The sequence below is a fragment of the Pezoporus flaviventris genome, unplaced genomic scaffold (genome assembly GCF_033815535.1).
Source record: "Pezoporus flaviventris isolate CSIRO_AGI_PZ_B2104156 unplaced genomic scaffold, CSIRO_AGI_Pfla_v1 ptg000007l, whole genome shotgun sequence".
In the NCBI taxonomy this organism is placed as follows: Eukaryota; Metazoa; Chordata; class Aves; order Psittaciformes; family Psittacidae; genus Pezoporus; species Pezoporus flaviventris.
The window spans coordinates 42,994,621-43,015,832 of record NW_026892555.1 but is presented as its reverse complement, the minus strand read 5'-3'; the positions used below and the strand labels follow the sequence as shown (position 1 = coordinate 43,015,832).

Here is a 21,212-nt window from a genome sequence, read left to right as displayed (position 1 = left end):
CTGCATCAAAAGGAGCGTGACCAGCAGGTTGAAGGAGGTGATCCTGCCCCTCTACTCTGCTCTTGTGAGACCTCACCTGCAGTATTGTGTGCAGTTCTGGTGTCCTCAACATAAAAAGGACATGGAACTGTTGGAATAAGTCCAGAGAAGGGCCACGAGGATGATCAGGGGACTGGAGCACCTCCCATGTGAAGAGAGGTTGAGGAAGTTGGGGCTGGAGAAGAGAAGGCTGCGTGGAGACCTCATAGCAGCCTTCCAGTATCTGAAGGGGGCCTATAGGGATGCTGGGGAGGGACTCTTCATTAGAGACTGTAGTGATAGGAAAAGGGGTAATGGGTTCAAACTTAAACAGGGGAAGTTTAGATTGGATATAAGGAGGAAATTCTTTCCTTGTGGGTGGTGAGGCACTGGAATGGGTTGCCCAGGGAGGTTGTGAATGCTCCATCCCTGGCAGTGTTCAAGACCAGGTTGGAGGAGGCCTTGGGTGATATGATTTTGCTTAAGGTGTCCCTGCCCACGGCAGGGGGGTTGGAACTAGATGATCTTAAGGTCCTTTCCAACCCTAATTATTCTATGGCATGGAGCGTGGTTATCTGTATGGTTATTGTTTCAGTGGAAGCACAACACACATAAGTAGCATGCTGATGGGCATGGAAATGTGAAGCAAGCATTTTTCCTTGTTGTGCAGTACAGCATTTCATTCATCTGTCTGCCAGATTTATCAATAGGGCTTGGGTTCTTAGGGCACCCTGCAGTACCATCCTTTCCAGACCCCTGCTGCCAACCTTAACCTCCCAAAAGGAGGGGAATGGCACATACCTCGTCTTACTGAATTCCTTCTATATCCTACTATTAAAGGGCTTGATCTTCTTTCCATCAGAGACACATCTGCTCAGGTTTATTATGCATCACATTTGTGCACTGTCATCTGCCTAAACACACACACACCTAGATGCACAGTGCATGCATGATCACACACTCATCTTCTTGATCGATGTACAGTATCAGTAGCCAAACCAAAAAATAAAGGTGACTAGATTTTAAAAAGAAGAAAGTAAAATACATTTTTTGTTTGCTTTGTTGTTTTTCAAACCAAAAGTGCTGCAGCATGAAAGAAAAAGTAACATTTCGATCTCTTCATTTTTAGCCTGTGTTATCTTATTAACGTGGATATTTTCACACTGGGAAAGATGCAGTTACTGCAGTCCATTTAATACTGTAATAAGAGAAAAAAAGTGAGTTTAAGAAACTATTTTTTTTTAAATCAATACAACAGTACTTCTGAAAATTAAACTGGTGTATCCCATCACTGAATCTAAATAAGCACATTTCCATAGATTATTGAAAATGGCTTATGGCAAATGTTTAGAAAAGCCATTTAACTCTTGTAGTGAAGGATGAAGCTTTCCCTGCTTGAAAGCTGCATTTAAGAAGACATTTATCTTGAACTCCACCTGGAAACTACACAAGCCTTCAGCTCTCCACTTATGAGAGAAGCACATTTTGTTTGTCTTTTCTGTAGTGAAGGCTTTATAGTTTGCTTTTGGGGAACAGGAGGGAAAACTCTTAATTGCTGACTTTGCATTTCCTGAAGTTTTCTAAAATTTCTTTGAAGCTTTTATTGTTATGTTTATGTTCAGTCCAGGGCACTTGAATGAGTTTCTCCAAACTCTGTTCTGTAATGAATTTCAGACATCACTTTTACCCTCTTCTTAGTTTTCCTGTCTTATTAACTAGCTCTCCTTCCAAGAATACTGAAGTAGAGCAGAGCAAACTGCTGGCTAGGGCTGCTCCAGCTTTCTTGAAAGGCAAAGGGTAAGTTAAAGAGAGAGTATGTTTGTAGCTTGCACTAACACAGCTAAACCAAAACCTTTTCCTCTATTCCTCCCACTTTTAATGTATTCAGTAAACAAATTGTGATAACTAATTAACCCACTGAGCTAAACAGGGCATGTTTAAATATATTTATGTACACCTGGGTGCGCGTCTTGATCAGACACTTCTGAGCAAATCCAGCTTGTGATTTCAGTGTGTTAATCATGTGTGCAACATATGTCTATTTAATGTATATATGCAGTAGATAGTATATTAAAGCAAATAGTGCTGACCTCACAATCTGCTGTATTTTGAAATAAATGGTACTGTACAGCCCCAGCCCCTGGCCCAATCTGGCATCTCACTCTGTAGTTCTACAGAGGGATTCTACCCTCCTAACCCTTTAAATATTTAACATATAAATAACAATAACAAAATAATTTCTGCACTTTTTTTTTTTCCTAAGAACACTTAAATATTCGTTCCTAAATTCCCATTTCACACCCTTACTTGCTCCTGCTTTCTCTGTTTATTTCCCTCTGTCTGTCCGGACTGCACCCTCTCTCCCCTTGCCCCTATTTCAGGTTACAGTACAGCCTCGATGTTGCAGACAGGTTGGCCGATGAACATGTACTCATCGGGTTGTATGTCAACATGCTGCAGAGCAACCCGGCACGGTTAGTGCAGGTTTGGCACCTTTGGGGAACCCAGGAAAGGGATGTTGGTTGGTCAGATGCTCTCACTGTTTCCTCTTGGCTGAAGCAGCTCTTCATGAGCACTAACCTGAAAGGAATACATATGAATATGGGGTATGTCCTCCCAAAGTTGGTGGATTGTGGCAACTGCTATTATTCTCTCTGGTGATGTTAAGCAGCAAGGTAATGCAAATAACTGCTTAGTTAAGAACAGCTACACAGATTGATTTGGGATGCCGTGCTGTAGTCAGTGAAGGACTTGATGGTGGTACAGAAATCTTCATACAGCAATGACTAACAAGTCCATGTTTTCAAGGTAATAATTTTTGAGGCGATGCATTATTTGTAGCTTCACCTTATCTTGGAAGAACTAAATGGTAATAGTACTTAAATAATGATAATAGTAATAATAGGAATTTACTTACTAACCTAGTGAAGGAAGGAGTATATTTCAATTTTTATGTCAGGCATTGTTTCTAAATCTGCCTGATTTCTTCATTGTTTGAATCCTGGATGTAAATTTCCTCTTTTCTCATTCAGACTCAGGCATGACAGGTTTTTAAATTAGTATCTTGAACATAGTTGATAGTTTCTGCTGGAGTGAATAAACTAAACCCAGCTGCTTTCCTAGCACTTGCAGATGGTGGCATTGCAGCAGGCCACCCCAGGAAGGGAAAACTCTGTCTTGCGTGTTCATGTGCAACAAAAGTCTAGACTTTGCAAGCCTGTACCAGCAAGGTAGTGAGCGGTGCAGTATATGGCCCTAGAAAATGTGGCACTGAACAGAAAACTGTACAGCGTTTCTAACAAAACTATGCTCATGAGGTTTCTGGTTAGATACTGGGAAGAAGTTTTTCACTGTGAGAGTGGTGAGACACTGGCAGAGGTTGCCCCTAGAAGCTGTGGCTGCCCCATCCCTGGCAGTGTTCAGGGCCAAGTTGTACAGGGCAACTTGGTCTAGTGGAAGGTGTCCCTGCCCATAGCAGGGGGCTTGGAACTGGATGAGCTTTAAGTTCTCTTCCAACTCAAACATTCTATGATTATGTGATTCACCTTTGTTTTCCTATACTGGTATTGCAGATTATTTTCCAGGTTTGGAGAAACTCTCCATTTACTGTTACATGTAGAAGGCAACAAGCAGCTTCATTTGGGAAGGTGAATGCAGTGATTCTCCGCAGTCTTACAAAATTTGCTTCTGTTTGTAGCCCCGGTTGATAAAAGGGAGCAATTTGCTATGCCCAGTGGAAAAAAAAGTCTGCCTTCATTGTTCTGGATCTGCTTCTCTACTCTGGAATGTGCCAGTGGGGAAAAGAAGGCAAACTAGTTTTTAGTGAGGAAAATTAAAACCATTTACTCAAACCAAAAACATTTTGAAGAGAAATTTCATTCCTGGAGAAGCACTTCTGGAAATGGGGTTATTTAGTGGTATTTACGCCATGGCTCTGAAAAGCTGTTGGGGATGTGTGTGTAGACCAGTCATTGCCCATCCATGATTGAGGACAGGAGTACACTACCACTTGCTCTAGTTAGGCAGAGAGAAGGAAATGTGGCCCTGTCTACAATGAATGACCTATGTATATACGATTGTTCAAGAGGAAAACAAAGAAGGACATGTAATTTTTGGTGCCAGGCATGGCATCTTGGATGCCATGTCTGTGATTCATTTTGCTTCAGTGAGGATCACCCGTTAGATTCCCTCGAGAGTAGCCTCACCTTTAGCATCTTCATCCTCTGCATTTTATCTAGTATATTACAACCTGTTCCTTCAAGGTTTTGAGCCAGCCTCACCAAGTCATAGTACCTTTGCATACAAATCTGCACATACAAATTAGGTGCTACAAGGTCCTTCAAATTTAATGTTTTTGAGGGATGAAAGAAGAGTGACTGATAATGGCCTTAATTGTTTAAATAACTGATGCAAAGTGTAGTATATAACGTGATTATTGGCATTGACTCGCTGCAGTCACAGCATCCTCAATCTCAGTTATTTATATAAAATACCAGTTAGATTTTGACAGAAACATAACCAAGAGGGACAGCAATGTTAATCATGCATCAAACCATACTGCATTGCCATTTTCTGCTTTGTTCCAATGAGACTGCTAGGGAAAGGGAATGATTACATTCTAGTAAAGACAAGAAGAACAGCGTTACCATCTTGAAGCTCCCGTGTGAAACCAGTTTCCAGGAGAGGAGGTGAGGGCTCTGCAGGAGGCTCAGCTGCTTCATCTCATGTAGGCTGGGGTGGCATCTTCAGGCAAAGGTGAACTCCTTCTGTCTGTGCCCTGGAGTGGCTGGATGGAGTTTGTTCAAAACTCACACAGCTGTGTTAGGGTGGTGCCGAGTTGAAGTTATTTCACCCTGCAACTTAGGAAGATTTGGTAACCTGAGTAAAACATTTAGCTAACTATAGTCAGGTAGCTTCTCATTTTGGGGTGGCTGCAGTTAGCCAGCTCAGCTATTGTATCTGCCTGCAAAATACCACATGTACATACCCATACATGCTGCCACATTACTTTCAAGTGCAACTGGCAGCCAAAGATGAAAAGAGGAATGATTGTAGCTGGACCCTCATCTGCAAGAAAAACCTACAGAAGTACTTTGTGAACATAATACATACCATTATCTGAAGAGCTGTATAGTAACGTTTCAAAATGAGTTGCTTTTTTTTTGGATACTGAGCCAGGCTAATTTATAGTAGCTAATGTTAAGTCCAATATAGCCCAGTATACCTTTTTTCTGGTTTAAATGTAGCTAGTATTTATACGGGGGGATGGGGGGGGGGGGCTGTTAATTAAGTAATTTTCCCTATTTATCTTCATTTTTCATCTGCATTTATATGAAACTGCAACTAGGAAGTTTTCCTTTCCACCCCCCGCAGGCTAATAAGCTACTTGAGGGCTTTTTAGAATCCAGTATTTCAGGGAAAATTAAGAAACAAGAGAAAGACTTAATTCATGAATTATAGTAACTGTACAGGTAGTAAAAATATCCCTTAGCTGGATATTTTGGTTAGTTTCATCATAGAATACATTTTAACATGTAAACCCAATACTTGATACTTAATTTAGTTCTTCTTTCATGTCTGATTCTAAAAAAGAACTTTTAACTGCAAATAGTTTTCCTTTTTGTTCATATAAGGTAGAGACTTTACCTAGTTTTGAATATTAATTCCACATATTTCAGCCTTTTTCTTTTCAGGTGCAGAAGGACATAAGATAAAATATATTTTAAGTAGGAGGTTATTTTGGTTCCATAGCAAGTTATTTTCTGAATTTATTTATTTTTCTATTACACTGTGGTAAGTCATATTTCTGTGCTATAAAAGTCCCATACTATTCTATGGTATTTGATTTGGTAAAAAAGTGGTAAATTTTTGGTAGAATATTGTAATATTTTGGTAAATAATTTTGGTATATATTGGTAAATAAAATATTGGTAAATATGATAAAAATTTGTATTGAGGGTGTGTGCACAACAGCTAACCCTTGCTAGGAAGGCTGGTCTAATCCTCTCCTGAAAAAGGAAAAGCATTTAGAGACCTGCTGCTACAGAGGAAATGTATGGACACTTGTCTTCCTTGAACAGAGTTAGTTTTCATGATTATACCCACATATCTGAATGTTAATTTGATGGTAAAATCTTGGTGATTCTAAAGGTGGGGCAAATTAATAATAGCATCGGGGTCAGATGATGTGTCTCAGTTTCAAGTGCCTTAAACCAATCCAATTTTGAAAGTGTCACAGATAATCCTCAGAATACATTTGGTGGGGTGCTGATAGGACATTGTTCTTACAGCCCTGAGGCTTAGAAACCTGCCCTCTAATCTGTCAGTATTCTCTGTAGTAAATTATTTGTTAAGTGAAGGTTTGTAGAATAAGAGCATGTCACAAAGACCACACTGATGTCTCTCTTGCAAAAATTCCACACGAGACTGACATTTCTGAGGCTTTTCTTCCCAGCAGTGACGTAATTTTAAGACCATCGGAGACATCCATATCACCTGTTGCAGGGTGTCTACTGCAGATCAGGCTGATTTGACATATCCAAAGCCTGAGGAATAGCAAAGTATCACCCCTTTGTTCACAGGCTGTCATATTTTTCATCCTCTGCCTGCAGTTCTGAGATCCTTCTTTTATGGATCTCCCTTAGACTGCAGAATATTACATAGATCCATTAAAGCCTAAAAAAGAAGTCTTATTATGCAGGTTATAATATTGGAGTGACAATAATTCTGCCAGACCAATTATTGCTAATAATTTTAAAGTCTTTAAAGAAATAGTGACTAATGGAGAATCAGTCTTAAAAATGTTAAGTCTTTTAGAAAACAAGCAGCAGCAGGATACTTGTCTGAAAAATGTTCAATTTCTTTGAAAGGGGTTCCTGAACCATTCTCTTGAGGGTGCCAGGTTCTGCACACATGTTCATAACATTTTGAAGCTTATGTGTATTTCACTGTATCATTGTCCATGAAGCTGCTGAAGTAAAACAGAAGTGAATTATGTCATATCAGAACTGTGGGACATAAAAATCTTGGCAGTTGAGGCTAATGCTGCTGTGCATACCTTTGTTCTTAATGTTCACATCAAATAGTTACATTCCAGAACTAAATTTATCTCAGACACTGAAATTTAATTTACAAAGCTTTGGGACCAGTGATTTGTGGCATTCATAGGCAAAATTTGACGTGCTGCTACATCTATTTTATGAGTTCCACCTACACATAAATATATATCAAAGGCATTAAGTAGCAAATAAGAATCAAAATGCTGCAGTGGCTTGGTTCATTCAATAAAGTCATTGTCTCAGGAGCCAACTTGCATCTCAGAACTGTGTTACAGATTGTGTTATGCCAGCAAGTGGAACCATAATCCGTTATTTTTCCAGGATGGATAATATCCGTTGTTTTTCCAGCACATTGCTGTAGAAAGGAGAATTAATGCCGAATGCTTATTTTCACAGCCATCTGTTAGGATGTGATGTTTTAGTCATTATGGAAAAACTGAAGATAAAAGTCATGAAAGTAGCCCTTATTACCTGGTTTGCATAATTTGATGTGTCTGCAGGAGTCGCTTGCCCCTTACTTTCTCTGGGTGACATATCAGGACAGTAAGCATGAGTGTGTAAGAAGCAGAACTGTATAAATTTAGAAAAATACCTATAGCTTGCGTCTTTCTAGAAAGTAAATTGGTTATCCCACAAGAGTCTGGGTAAGCATAGGATTCAGCTATGTATGTAACAAAATAAATGAAACATAACCAAACCCAAAAAGTCAGTGTTTGTCTGCCACCAGAAGTCTTATGTCTAGTCTGCAGCTCAAGCTTAGCTTACACAGAACCCCCCAGCGTCTGACTTTTCATAGCTTTACTGTTTTTCTAAACCCCATGTTTGTGGTCTCACAGGTTATTGTCAGAATGAAAAAAAGATGATGTTTGTCTTTTTTTCCGTACCTCAGGAAGCCATAACAAATCCACATGACTCCCAGCTTTATTTTAATGATCAATGAATATCAACCAGTACTCATCTTTCAAACATAACTTCTAAATCCCAGTGGACTTAATCAAGACAACCCAAAGATGCACATTATAGTTCCCTCAGGTATCTGGGGATATGAACTCACTGAGAAATTTTGGAGAAATATTCCCTTTTCCTTTTAAAGATGCCAGTTCTTCAAAAGCAGAACTTTTTGGGCAAGCGCTGTTTTCATCTGGAAGGCTTTTGAAGTTCAAGATATAATTTCTAGCCAAACTCAGAGTAAGATGCCCATGCCCAATATAACCCTTGTTTTACACATTGTTCTGAAATGTGAAGCTCATTCACCAGCAACCAGCTGTGTGCCCTGAAGAGCACATGGGTAGGGAGTTATGCATCTGCCTCCCTTCAGCCAAAACATTAAGAGAGTTGCCAAGGGTTAAGAAAAGAGGACAGACTTACCTCTGTCTGGGATAATCTGCAGGCTGTCTTGTCTTCCACAGAGCAATGCATTCTTCTCGCCTCTTCTTAGAGGCTTCATTGTTCTTCTCTTGTATATACTGAAAGTAACACACTGCAGGATTCTAACTCCCAGGATTGTCCAGGGTCAACTAAGTCCTCTTCAGATGTCCTTTCTTGACAGTTTATTAGTTTTGATGGTTCTCTGCAAACTTCTAGATGTTTAGAATTAGTAAAGGTTCTCCACATAGTGCCTTTTTCCTTCTCATCTGACTAAATAATAGCCTTTCAGGGGTTAACCTGAGAGACAAATCTGTCTTTGATATTCTTGGGGGGGGGGGGGGGGGAAGTAACAAGTTGCGATATTTTAAAGGATTTCAACATACTTGCTCTTTAGTTCTTGTGCTTTCTGATCACCATTGTGTGATTCCCTGAAACCTTATTCCCAAATACCAAGGAACCAAGAATAAAAGAGAAAGTCTGATTATAAATTATAGATCAGTGGTTCTAAAGTGTGACAAGTGCCCTGCAAAACTGTCCTGAATACTGTTTTCTGTTGCAAATCTGACAAAGCTACTGAAATTTTTCTCAGCAAACACTGAGGTTCCCGCTAATCCACTGTCCAATCAGTATCACTCTTCTAGGTGGTATGACAAAGCTTATAAGTAAATACAAATGTTGACCAGTGGTCCTAACCACCTCCCACCCCTCTTTGGACAGAGTATCTGTGATTTGCAAACCCTTGCCTAGGATTTGCGGATTGCTGCTGTTTTCCCCTAAAGGAAGGTGCTGCCTAGCACCTAGAGCTGATCCTTCCAGGGAAATCAGCCTCCCACTTCCCTTTGTTCACTTAACGTCTGCCATTGTTAATTTGGCAATATTTTGCTTCTGAATTCTGTAATGAGGGTGTGTGAGTGGACAGCGTTGACACAGCAGTGGCCATTTTTACCGGTGTTAACATGTCTTCCCTCCTTCCCTTCCAACCCTGAGCAGTGTGCTCGACAGCGCAAGCCGCCTGGATGAAGAACATAAGCTGATCGCCAGGTATGCAGCAAGGCTGGCAGCAGAAACTTCTTCATCAGTAAGTGTTTTAATTAAAGGAAGGCTCTTTCCTTCTGTCACGTTCCAGGGGCTTGGCAAGATCAGGGACATTACATCTGACAGTCTTAATGATTAATGGATTATTTTTTCCTAACCTTTTCATCAGGCGCCGTTATGGTTTAGTAATAACACTTTTATGCAGTCCATTTGAACCAAAGAATCCACGTACTAATGCATATAATCTATATACTAATGCAATGGTATTTTAACAATTACAGCAGAGGGAACCTGACATCTTGAACTCATGAAAGACTAGAAAATACAGCCTGGACTAGCTTTGGTTAAAGGTTAATGATTTAGTGCAGCAGAAAAATGGGGTGGTGAATCCATTTTACTTTTTAGTTCAAATATCATGGCCACTAGGGCCCTAAATGCTGAGGATTTTAAAGAATGATCTTCAGCAGGATGACTCTAATGACCCCTTGCATTAGCCCAGGCTCCCATTTTTATTTCAAAGCAATGATTATTCTGTTCTATGTATCCCAAGATACAAGGTGATGACAGGCTAAAACCTTACTAACTATATTCAGGAACAAGAGAGAATGAAGCAGGAACCTAATCGAAGTATATAAAAACTTAAATGGCACAAATAAGGTCAGCCTAGTTACTTTTTTTCCATCTCAGCACATTAGATAGAACAAGGGACCATAAATGATGGTTAAGTGAAAAGCAGCCAGTCCAGAGTGCTCAGAAGCATATTTTCTCACTGAGATTTACATGGCGGGGTTAACTGAAAGGGCAAAATCAGGCACTGCTCTTGTGTAAAAATTTTGAGTCATGTTCCTTCCAAGTGAAGGCAGTGAAGATGAAGCTGCCACCCCGTGCATCTGTCATGGAAGATTTCACACTACCCACAGCTGCAGGGGAGGAGAAGGGTGCTCCTGGTCTGCCAGCCCAGCCCAAGTCAATCACTTCCAGAGGTGTGACATAGAGATTTAAATTTAAGGCAATCTGTAGCTGATGGTCCTGTTTCTACAGGATGGTAATTCTTTATGAGAACAAGATTTCACATTATTAATGTCTCTGGGTAGAAACTGATAGAAATCAGTTGTAGATAACATGTCTGTGATATGGGGGAAAATTTAGAAACAATATTTAGGTAGCTTTTAAATACAGCTGGTTTGAAGGAAAGAGACAGAAGGAAAAGAGAAAGTTTCTGTATACAGAAATCTTTTCAAGCGTGAGAGTGGCACCACATTAAGAGCACAGTGGAAATTTTTAAAGCTTTGCTGATGGTCATTTTGTTTTTTAAGGAATAAAATGTCTTATGAACTCTGGGCATTCAGAATAGGGATCCTGGTACCCCCTGAATCAGTTGCGACACCCATCCACCAGTGTGAAGAAGTTTTTCTTATTTATGCACTGCTCTGCATCCCTATGGTTGGAAATTTAATGGGAAAATGTAACTGTAGCAGAAAATACAATAAATGGTTACAGGCATAACATCCTGCCCTTTTCTCACAGTCAGTGCTAAAAAGGAACAAAGGTTTGCAATGAGACGTATCTTCATCCTTTTTGAGGGTCCACCTCCTGGAGGAGGAGGTGCCTGGCATCACATAAAATTAGTTAGAGTTACACTTCACAGAGCTTTTATGGTGAGAAACACTCAGATCACAGCAGTAACTTAAAAGAGTGGTTTTTAGTATCTCATCTTTCAGGTTGGAAGTGGAAATAAATGGATATCTTTGGCAGCTGTGAAACTTTAAATGTCTTGGTCTGTGTTCTCATTGGTACAATACTGAAATACAGAAGTGTGAACAAGGAAAATAATACTTGGTTATTGCTGATAAACATGAAAAAAAGAGCATAATCCACGGAAGCTGTAGTGAACATTGCCTGCTTTGGTAAGAAATAGTTTAATTCCCACTTCATTTTATTGAGGGAAAAGGTACTGCTGTAGCTGAATGACTGGAGAAAGAGATTTTCTGAAGTATCAGCAGAGTGTAATAGGAAACCTTGGCCAAAACAGGCCACACAGACAGACTGAAAACTGAATACAGTATTCAAACTAAAACTGTACTTTCAAGAGAACAAAGCGTCACAGCGCTGGAAACACATCCCTTTCTTTTTGAAGAGAGGCACTAGGTTTTGCTTCAGTGTGTTCCTCTTGTGTGGAATATCAAAATGAACAGACATATTACAGCAAATGCCTGCAGCAGTGCTGTTGCCTTTAACGATTGGTTCAGAGGAGGCTCCCTGAAGAAGAAGTGAATGACAGGATGGCAAACACTGAGTCTTATTTACTCTAGCACTTACCCTCCTTCTACTAGCAGTGGAGCCATGCTGGTATGAGCACAACATGGATGCTCTTTTATTTTTATTGTAGGCAAGCCTGGTACTGCATTTTCTGTAAGCAGATTTCACAGAACACATCTGTGTTGAGCTTATGGGTGGATGCTGTCTAATCCTCCTTCAATGCAGCCTTCTCTTTTTTACAACAGCAGCAGGGTCAGCAGAGAGGGGCGTCAGATATCTCCTTCACCATTGATGCAAACAAGCAACAAAGGCAGCTGATAGCAGAGCTTGAAAATAAAAACCGGTAAGCATCCACAAAGTACCTGCTTTTGTTCAGGCCCATGTATTGTGCATGTTTGTTTCTTTCTTAACACTTTTTGCCACCTACTTCTTTGCTTGTACATGCATATGCACCTCCCCCTACAAAAAGTGCAAGTTATAAAAAAGTCCACAAAATATCACAAAGGCTTTGAAATCCATAGCCACCCTGTGTTTTAATGAGTGTACTGTTCACTGTGATACAGTCATTGATGCTTTACTGTTTGCAGCTGCTGTTTGTGAAGAGTTTAAAAAAAAAAAAGCCTGACCTGTTTCAAAACCAGATTAACTTTGAGTTGGATCCTCTGTAGCACTTTAACATGAAATGATAAAAGGATGAGTCACGCTGGTAATGTTATGCTCCCCTGCTTTGATTTGTGGAAAAGGTGATTAAAGTTCTACAGAACACAATCGGCCTGGAAAAGGTTTGCAGAAAGGGTAGCAGCAACTTAGGCTGCTGATCAAATGAGAGCTGTGGATGTGACCAAGACTGGGATTATGTCAGGAGAAATAGGCCAGCCGGCCCCAAAAAGGAGTGATGCCATTTGTTAGCAGCAGAGGATCTGGCCCTGGGTGTCAGACTGCCTGATGCTGTGAAATGTGTGGCAGCAAAGCTCTGCTTTTACTGCTGGACTGTAAAATAGAGGCCAGCCCAGACCAGATGGTTTCCTATTCCAAACACTGCACTACCTTCTGTCACCGTGTAATGAGCCACCAGCTCCAGTCTCCATTTGTCTTTCATAGTTCGAGGCTGCCTCCTGACTGTCTGCTGTCCAGCACGGTGTGAAGACAAGGCAAAACTCACAAAGGTGTCAACCTGCTGCTGCGAAGCTTTGTATTAGCCTTTTGACAGCACTCCAGGGCTGCCAAGCCAGTCATAACAAGTCCTGTTAAAGTGCTTCTGCATAAATTGTTGACCACTCTCAAATCTCTACATACACTAAAAGTATTTTTTTAAGAGCTGAGTATTTTATCTGATCCTCAAGAAGGACCTTTAATTTGTTACTTTAATTTGCATACACGGAGTGCTTCAAGTGTTTGTGGGGAAGAACAAGAAAGGAACAATTTAATTAAGCATAGAGCTATTTAATGTCTACCTCTGATTTTTTGGGGGGTCTTGAATCAGTATTTCCCTTTATAGTGAAATCCTAAAAGTTCATTTAAAAAATATCCAGAGCCCTGTTCCACTGCTGGGGGTTTCTTTTGTCGATTGGAGCCGAGTCATCATATCTGTGTTGATGAAGAGCTACATGCACTCATACCTTTTCCCCTCTTGCAGTGTCCACTGAGCTGGTCTTGTGGAAAATTACTGACTTGTAGTCTTTTGCTTGTTCTCCTCCCCAAGAGAAATCCTACAGGAGATCCAGAGGCTGCGACTTGAACATGAGCAAGCGTCTCAGCCCACACCAGAGAAGGCACAGCAAAATCCCACTCTCCTTGCAGAGCTCCGGCTCCTGAGGTAAGTCCTCAGTGGTAAAACCTCCAGCCATGACTGGGGCCAGACAGTCATTCTCAATAAGAGAAGAAATCAGAGATAAGCCTGGCTTACTGTTTTGGGCCTTTTTAAAGTAAAGAACACAATGCATATTTTTTCCTCCATTTTCAGTGCAGGCTGTAGTCCTAGAAGTAATTAAGCTTATGCTTTAAACAGCATGCATGAGAAATCTCACATATTACTCATCTACATTAAATTAAGCATGTGCATTAATGTTTCCAGAGTTAGGCCCTTAGGTCATTTGGAATAGGTCCCCACAGCCTTGTCCAAGTGCCATTAATTATATGGGGAAAAATGGTGTTCTGTCAGAACAAATGCTTCTACAAAGACTTCTCATTTATACTAAAGTAAATACAGAGCTACATGAAAATACAGCCAGAATTAGACATTAATTTTTGGAAATTTCCCAAGTGCTGAGCTCTAAGATGAGGTCAGTTCGCTTCACAGTGCAAAACCAGGCTGCAGAAGGATCCTCTTTGTCACGTGGGAAGTAGGGAGTAATGTCATCTGCGGCAGCTGAAGGGGATCATCTCTCCAATTATCCCACCAAACTAAAAACATCAATATGGATGTGTCTGCATGTTAATTAGGATACTTTACATGGATTTACTAATTGCCATGTGTATCACATTAAAGAAGTACAATAGTTATTGGCCCAGATATGCAGGCTCCCTGAAAGTGCTGTGTTGTGAAAGCCAGGCAGAGAAGCCAGTAAGAACTATTCAAAACACTTCATGTGAATAGAGAATAGAGTGTAAGCACTTTCTTTCTAGTGAAACAATGCTAAATTAAGTTTTATCCCTGTGCCACTTAGAGCTTGCATGAGACTAAAGAACATTTTTGGCCACTTAGGTGCACCTCATACAAGTAATATTTTAGCGGTCTGATTCATAACCAAAGGAAATTACAGTAAGAAATTGTGCTGAATTTTTTTCTTTGCAAATACTATATAGTTTTACTATAGAGTTTTCCACACTAAAATATTTTTCTTTTTCACAAATAACTAAATTTGCTTTCCAATCTGAAGACAAATTAGCTTCTTCATTTCTAAGAGATTTTAGTGTGTAATTACTTCTAGAGATCTACAGGCAAGTGACATTCTGTGTGACATGTGAAAGTGACTGTGATGAAAATATGTGCACTGCTTAAGATACACCAATAATGTAGCTCCTGTGCATCAAGCCTAAGGTCTATTTTAATCAGGTTTAGGAGATTAGCTTTCTGTGTAGTTGACAAATAAAATTAATTATCCTTAAAAAAAAAGTCAAATGATTGTGCAGCATTAGCAGACTGGCTACTTAATTATCCCCCTTTGCAGTTTTGCTACACATATTGGGAGCATAATATCCTTATTTGAATTTTGTGACACAGGGTGTCCCTAGAGCAGTGATTCTGTCCTCCTCAATTATGATATCTTCTCTGATTTAATATGGTAGTGTCAGAAAATAACTTATGGTCTGTGGGTCTGTACTGCTTTGCATACCTTCTAAGATGTTCACCATTTGAAAGGCAAAAGATTGTCTTCTGATTTACTGTGGAATTTCAGCACTACCTCAAGTTCTTAAACACTTAAGATGTCACGAGGCTGTTGTTATCATGTGTAAAACAGCAGGACTCAGAACAGCAGCACTGACTTACATGTTACCCCACAGACTTTGGGGGCTTGAAGCAATTAGGACAGTTTAGCTCATATAATATTAAGAAACACTGGAATCTGTAAATTATGTTGCAGGTACCTGTCCCAGCACCTCTGACTAGCTGCTGCAGCGTTGCAGTCTCACTGAAACAAGGTTTTGAGTATTCCTTCACATTATCAGTGCTGTCTTGGAGACAGATTGGAAAGCTTATTACTTCCATGAACTTGATCGGGAGTACAGTGGGAAAAAAAAGTCAGAGGAGCAGTCTGGCTGCTTAGATCCTCTTCCCCCACAGAATGAATCTAAATCCCAGGAGAGGTCTGTGCTAGGGTCTGCCACTTTGAATTACATGGATTAGGTATCTTATTTTTGTTAGCAATTCCTTAAACTCTGTTGCCTTTGTACAGTTCATAGCATTTCCAACCATTACATGCCTGGAAAAGAAAAGCCAGCACAAGCAGTTTTTGTAGCAGAAAATAGATTAATCCTCCAGAAGAGTAAATACAGCTTTGCAGTGTTACTCTATGATACTATTATATAGGCGAGAGCACACATGAGCAATCCTGTAGAAATCAGTGTTGCTTGTATCAGTAACTGCTCACTTCCAGAGAAGCCTCAAAATTGAGGTTTCATATTTCCCTAAATACAGGAAGTGTACTTAGTCTTGTTGGCTCTGGTGCTTTTCCATTTAGGATTAAATTGTCATATTGGTACAAACCTAATGAAATAGTGGGTTGGTGTTATTTGCAACACAGTAGTATATAAAATATATCTTAATATGTGATTTTTCAACAGTAATGTTGTTAATTATGTCACAGCTTCCAAGAAGCAACAACTTTATTATGTGCTTATGTGAGAACCTCTCACACAATTCAGTAGTTGAACATGTGTAAGTGCTGAATCCCTGTCCTGTGCAGTGGAGCTGTGCAGAATTAAAGCTGTTCCCGTTTCTGTGGGCACAGACTGGCTGTCACACGTCTAGTGGCTCAGTATTCACGCTATCACAGGACCAGCACCGGACTCCAAGTCCAAAGAGCTATTTTTCAAGCAGTTCTATCTCCAGTATGTGATAGTCTTACTCTTTGCTTTCAGAAAAAGTAATAGAAACAAAAACATATCACTGTGGTTTTCTGGCTGAATTTCTGAACTTTCTTCGTTTCTTTCATATCTTGCTCTGTTCAGTGCCCCTGCTGTAATTTCCTGTCCTTCAGGGCATGCCTTTAATTTCTTCTGACAGCTAGTGAGGTTATTGACTTGAGAGATCCAAAGGCAGAAATTGCCAGGCTTTCCCACAAGGGAATATAACACAAATTTGTTTGATCCTCATTTGTTCTTTGGAGAAGGGTCTGTGTCAGTGTCTATCTTTTTCCTAATCACTATACTCAGTCCTGTGAATATTCTCAGTATGAGGGAACTCCCTAGTTTTCATGTAACCCCATTTCTAAGCACTGTGCTGAATTAATACAGTGCGTTTGCTTTCCTGTGGTCTGTAAGCGTATACCTCATATTCGGGCTGGGGAAATGATGTAGTTTAAAACTGCTGACACTGTGAGGGGTAAGCTCTGATCAGATCTGCTTGTTTCTCAGACAGCGGAAGGATGAGCTGGAGCAGAGGATGTCTGCTCTCCAGGAAAGCCGGAGGGAGCTAATGGTTCAGTTGGAAGGCCTCATGAAACTGCTGAAGGTAAGCGGCTCCACCTGATACTTACCAAGGAGAGCAGGCAGAGTGAAGCAAGAGAGGAGAGGGAGATATGACCGCCGAATTCTGCAGAACTTGACTATTTACAGCAATAAAATTTGCCTTTGTTTCCTTTCCTTTCTGTTTTTTGCCTTGGTCTTTCAATTCAGGGGTTTCAAATGAATCTCAGGTGATGTTGTTCCTGTAGTAACACTGCGTCATCATTGTCACCTGCTAAGTTGATGGAACATTAGAGACAGTCTCTGAAGTATTGAAGAATTAATACAATCCTTTAAATAACACTGGAACGTGATACAATGCAATCTTGTTTTGCTCTTTTGTAGAAGGATTTGGCTGCATTTCTGGATTTCAGGCTAGAATCTCTGGATTAACATTCAGCAGTGTCCGAACACAAAATACTTTGTGGTCCAGTTTCAGGTGGTTTTGCAGAAAACACTTCAGCACTGTATACTATTACCAGTTGACAGTACGGAATTGCTTTTGCTAGTTCCTTTAACTTTGCCCATTCAGTTGCTAGTTGTGTCAGATGGGCAATTTGAGAACCACATCTAACTGTCCGATCTTAGAGATGCTTCCCCAGCAGCACTTGGTCATTTTCATAAATAGAGAAACAAGGGTTAACCAAATGAAACAAAGGATCTCAGTTAAAAATGAAGATGTCAAAAAGCATGTGCATTTTAAGACAGACAAGGGCAAGATGGAAAATGTGTCTTTATTTGCAGAGTCCAACCCTATTTTATCTGATGTGCCTTAGGACAGGCAATGCTAGAAATTCACATTTCTGTGACATTCTTCTATTCACATAGAAGAAAGTGCTCTGAATAGCACTAGAGCCTGTTTTGTTGTTGCCCAGGCAGATAAAAAGAGTGCATGGAAATTCAGTGCAACTTGGGTCTGATATGGCTATGATAAAAACAGAAAGCATTTCACTGAAATCCATTTAGCAGCATGGATTTGCATCAGAGGATGATTTTGACATATTCTGTCATTTGCACTTCCTCAGGTGCAGGCTCCTGCACCCACAATGCAGGAACTGATGGCACCTGAGCCTCAGAGCCCACTGAGTAGCCAGCAGGTTTTTGGGAAGTAGACTGTGAAATGCTGCGGTGCTACAAGTAGCAGTTAGGGCTGCCTGCTGTCCACTGCCTGGACAAAGAAAATTTGTGGGGTGTAGGAGGTAATAGTAGCTTTCTGCACGCTTTGCGCAGTTCTGGTGTTTCAAAGTATGCAGAGGTCAGACCATAACACAGTCACATATCTTCAACTATCAACAGTACCAACTGTACCTTTATCCCTGTACTCCGAATATGGCTTTGTTTTCTGTTCTTCACTTACATCCTGGCTAATCTCATATGCTGATCCTATTTCCCTTCAGGAAGAAGAATTGAAACAGGTAGTAAGTTACCTCCTTACTGGAGGCCTCACTAACTCCTAAATGTGATTGTGTTCCTGTGATTTGTTACTTCCTTTGCTTGAAATGTGTGTGTGTTCTTTTGACCAAAATTAATAGTTTGCAATTCTTTCACACGTTATTTTCAAGTAGCTTAGAGCAATTTTCACAATTAAACATCTTAGCCCTTGAGAAAGTGAGTCATGGCTACAAGGTGTCTTGATCTTTTTCTCACTCCTCTAAGTAAGAACACGCACAGTATGGAAACTACCACCCAACTGTAGTGAAACCAACGTAGAATATGAACTAAAGAACACTTCTACCATAGACAGAGGTTTGAAAATGTAATGAGAATTTTGGAACTTGAAGAGAAACATAACTGAGTTTAAATTAGACCAGGGCAATAAGTTTGAAATCCCACTTTGTCCAGAAAATATCAGACACATCTTTTAAAGCAGGTACTGACGCTAACAGTCCCATGAGTCCTCAGGAGAATAATGTGGTTTCTAAACAGCTTCTGCCACCTAGATCAAAAAGGTCAAGTATTTATATTACTAATGGTAAATTGTAGAAAATACAATTGTTTTGGAGCTGTTTTGTATTGAAATGGATCTTGGAAATATATGAAGCTAAGAAAAAAGCACTTTTGAGACAGCATCCTGATTTATGAGTCCAATAACAGTGTTTCATTTTAATAAAACATGCTTCCTCTCACGTTCAGCAGCAGAGGTACAGCCACAAGTCTGAGGTGTTCTACCTATGGTAGAGCATGCAGAGGTTGTAGATAATTCTCACCTTCATAAAACTAACATTTTGGCTAAGTTTTGTAGAGCATCGATCTGTTGCACACAAAAATTAAACCTGACCAGACATCACCTCCATGTAAGGGATGTCATTTTTGATTCCTCATTATTAAACAACCTTCCATTCCCAAAAGAAAAGAAAGAAAAGTTTCCAACGTGACCAGAGTTTCCCTGTCATATAAAATGTTCACTGAACAGTGTAAGTGAAAGTACATTTTAAATGGAAGCACATTTTCAGGCTGTTATGAGATATGATTTATTTCTTCCAAGAGCAATAGCCTCACTGAATAACAGGTGATGATGCTAAGGAATTACTCTCACAATTTCCATTAAATGATCCCCATTATGCTATGCCATTTCATGATCTGTTGAGAGAAGCAGGATTGAATTAATTTCTGGAGGAATTCAACTGGAATGAGCAGCCTGGCAATTCATGTAATGCTTATGAACTTTCTATTTCTCTACTGCGCTTCCTCAAGAAAGAATAATGAGTTCTTAACATCTGTGTCTTTGATGAGGCTGTGAGACCGGCTTTCCCCATATGTCATCCCAGTTCAGTTCCGGCAGAGGGAGCAATGGACTAAAGCTCCTGTAAAGCTAGTTTTCTTTTCGAGTGTTTTATCCTAAGCATGCATGACACGTGAGAGTGGGAAATCTTTTCCCGTCTAACAAGAGTTAACTTAAAATCCATAGGAGGTGGCTAGGGATGGTGAATTAAATAAAATACATGTAAATTTTTCCTAAAGACACAAGAACATTGATATCTGCATCCAAATACAACATAAAAGCTGAAGCTCCCCTTTCAGTATGGCTTTTTCCTCAGTGAATGGGGCTGCCAAAGTTTGGGAGCAATTTGGTGCTTAATACCTCTCCTGAGGATACCAAGAAGTTGCTACAGATTATCACAGCAGGTTTCAGGGCATGAGCTCTGGCCTGTGAAAACCACGTTTCTGCTGATAACCAGTAAGTAGGAATCTAATCCTAATAAGCACTCCATTCCCACAAAATTGGGCTGGGGTGGGTCTAGAGTACAACACAATTAAAATGTTCACCTCTCTGAAATCAGGCATTTTCTAATATCTGCCTGTTTCAACTTGCTGTTCTTCAGTTCTGTCTGATACTGCCCAAACAGCATAAAGAGAAATTTTTTTAAGGGGCAGGGAAGTCCACATGCTTCATCTCCCTGCGCTTCCCAAACAGTTGATTCTGACATTGAAAGCTAGAGATAAGAGAGCACTGTTTATCATAAACACAACATCTCAGTCATAGCTGCAAAACAGACACAGGGTAAGAACTGGTGTGCAGCAGCTTTTACATTTCTCTTGTGGGAAAATTCCAGCAAAGTACTGGCAGGCATCTGTTATTTTTAGTAAATAAAATGCCTGTTCTGAAGTTCATTCCTTTAATGTGACTTGACTATAGGAAGCAAATTTTGTCCTTTTTTTTCCTCATCTTCTCTGAAAGTTTCCACTGTTGGTGTTGCCCAGAACAATAACAGGGATCAGAGGCAGAGGGGAGCTGAGGAAAAAGGGCAAGTGAAAGAGGGAACCAGAAATTCTTTAGCAAATCTGTTTCACAGAGGATGAAACATGTCCTGTCGTAGAATGAAAGGAGATAGCTAGAGATCTTCCCTGATGTGCAGGGGTGCGACCTGCAAGGACCTTGGAGCATCTTCAGATTCCTCCGTGCCCTGCCTCTGGAGAACCAGAGACCTGCATTTCTGCTGTAGTGGGTACAGACAATTCCAGAAACAGGAGATCATCTGGCCTTTATGTATTTGACTTCTCTTTCATCCATCATTTAAATGTTCTAAAACTGATCATTAAAGAAATTATAAGTATTAAATCCTCCGTTCTCCCATCAGTAATGTGCTTATTCCTCATAAACCTAATTTGCCCTTGATGTCTCTCTGGTGATAATGACTCTTAGAAAGGGGTGATGGGAGAAAAGAACAAATAGCTCAGTATTCTGATACATTATTTATGGTCCAGGGCAGGAATTCATAAAAATCTCAAGGGCAGTGCTGCAGTACTCCTGCAGTGGGCTGCTATTGTCTTTTTAGAGCACATTTGCCAAGCCATATCAGGGCTGCA

The 21,212-nt window shown here is 40.2% G+C and overlaps 1 protein-coding gene across 24 annotated transcripts in view; it reads left to right on the top strand.

Moving 5' to 3' along the window:
- The window catches only part of DTNA (dystrobrevin alpha), a 230,824-nt gene that overhangs the window by 191,576 nt on the left and 18,036 nt on the right, over positions 1-21,212 (top strand). For 12 of the 24 annotated variants that reach the window (XM_061448527.1, XM_061448548.1, XM_061448541.1 and 9 more), the window contains 6 exons: positions 1,738-1,815; positions 2,400-2,492; positions 9,435-9,522; positions 11,984-12,081; positions 13,441-13,554; positions 16,815-16,911. In XM_061448527.1, coding sequence (XP_061304511.1) covers positions 1,738-1,815; positions 2,400-2,492; positions 9,435-9,522; positions 11,984-12,081; positions 13,441-13,554; positions 16,815-16,911 — 568 coding nt within the window. Of the gene's footprint in view, positions 1-1,737; positions 1,816-2,399; positions 2,493-9,434; positions 9,523-11,983; positions 12,082-13,440; positions 13,555-16,814; positions 16,912-18,301; positions 20,250-21,212 lie in introns of those variants that run through there. The other 12 variants (XM_061448537.1, XM_061448532.1, XM_061448531.1 and 9 more) reach the window with 10 other exon arrangements.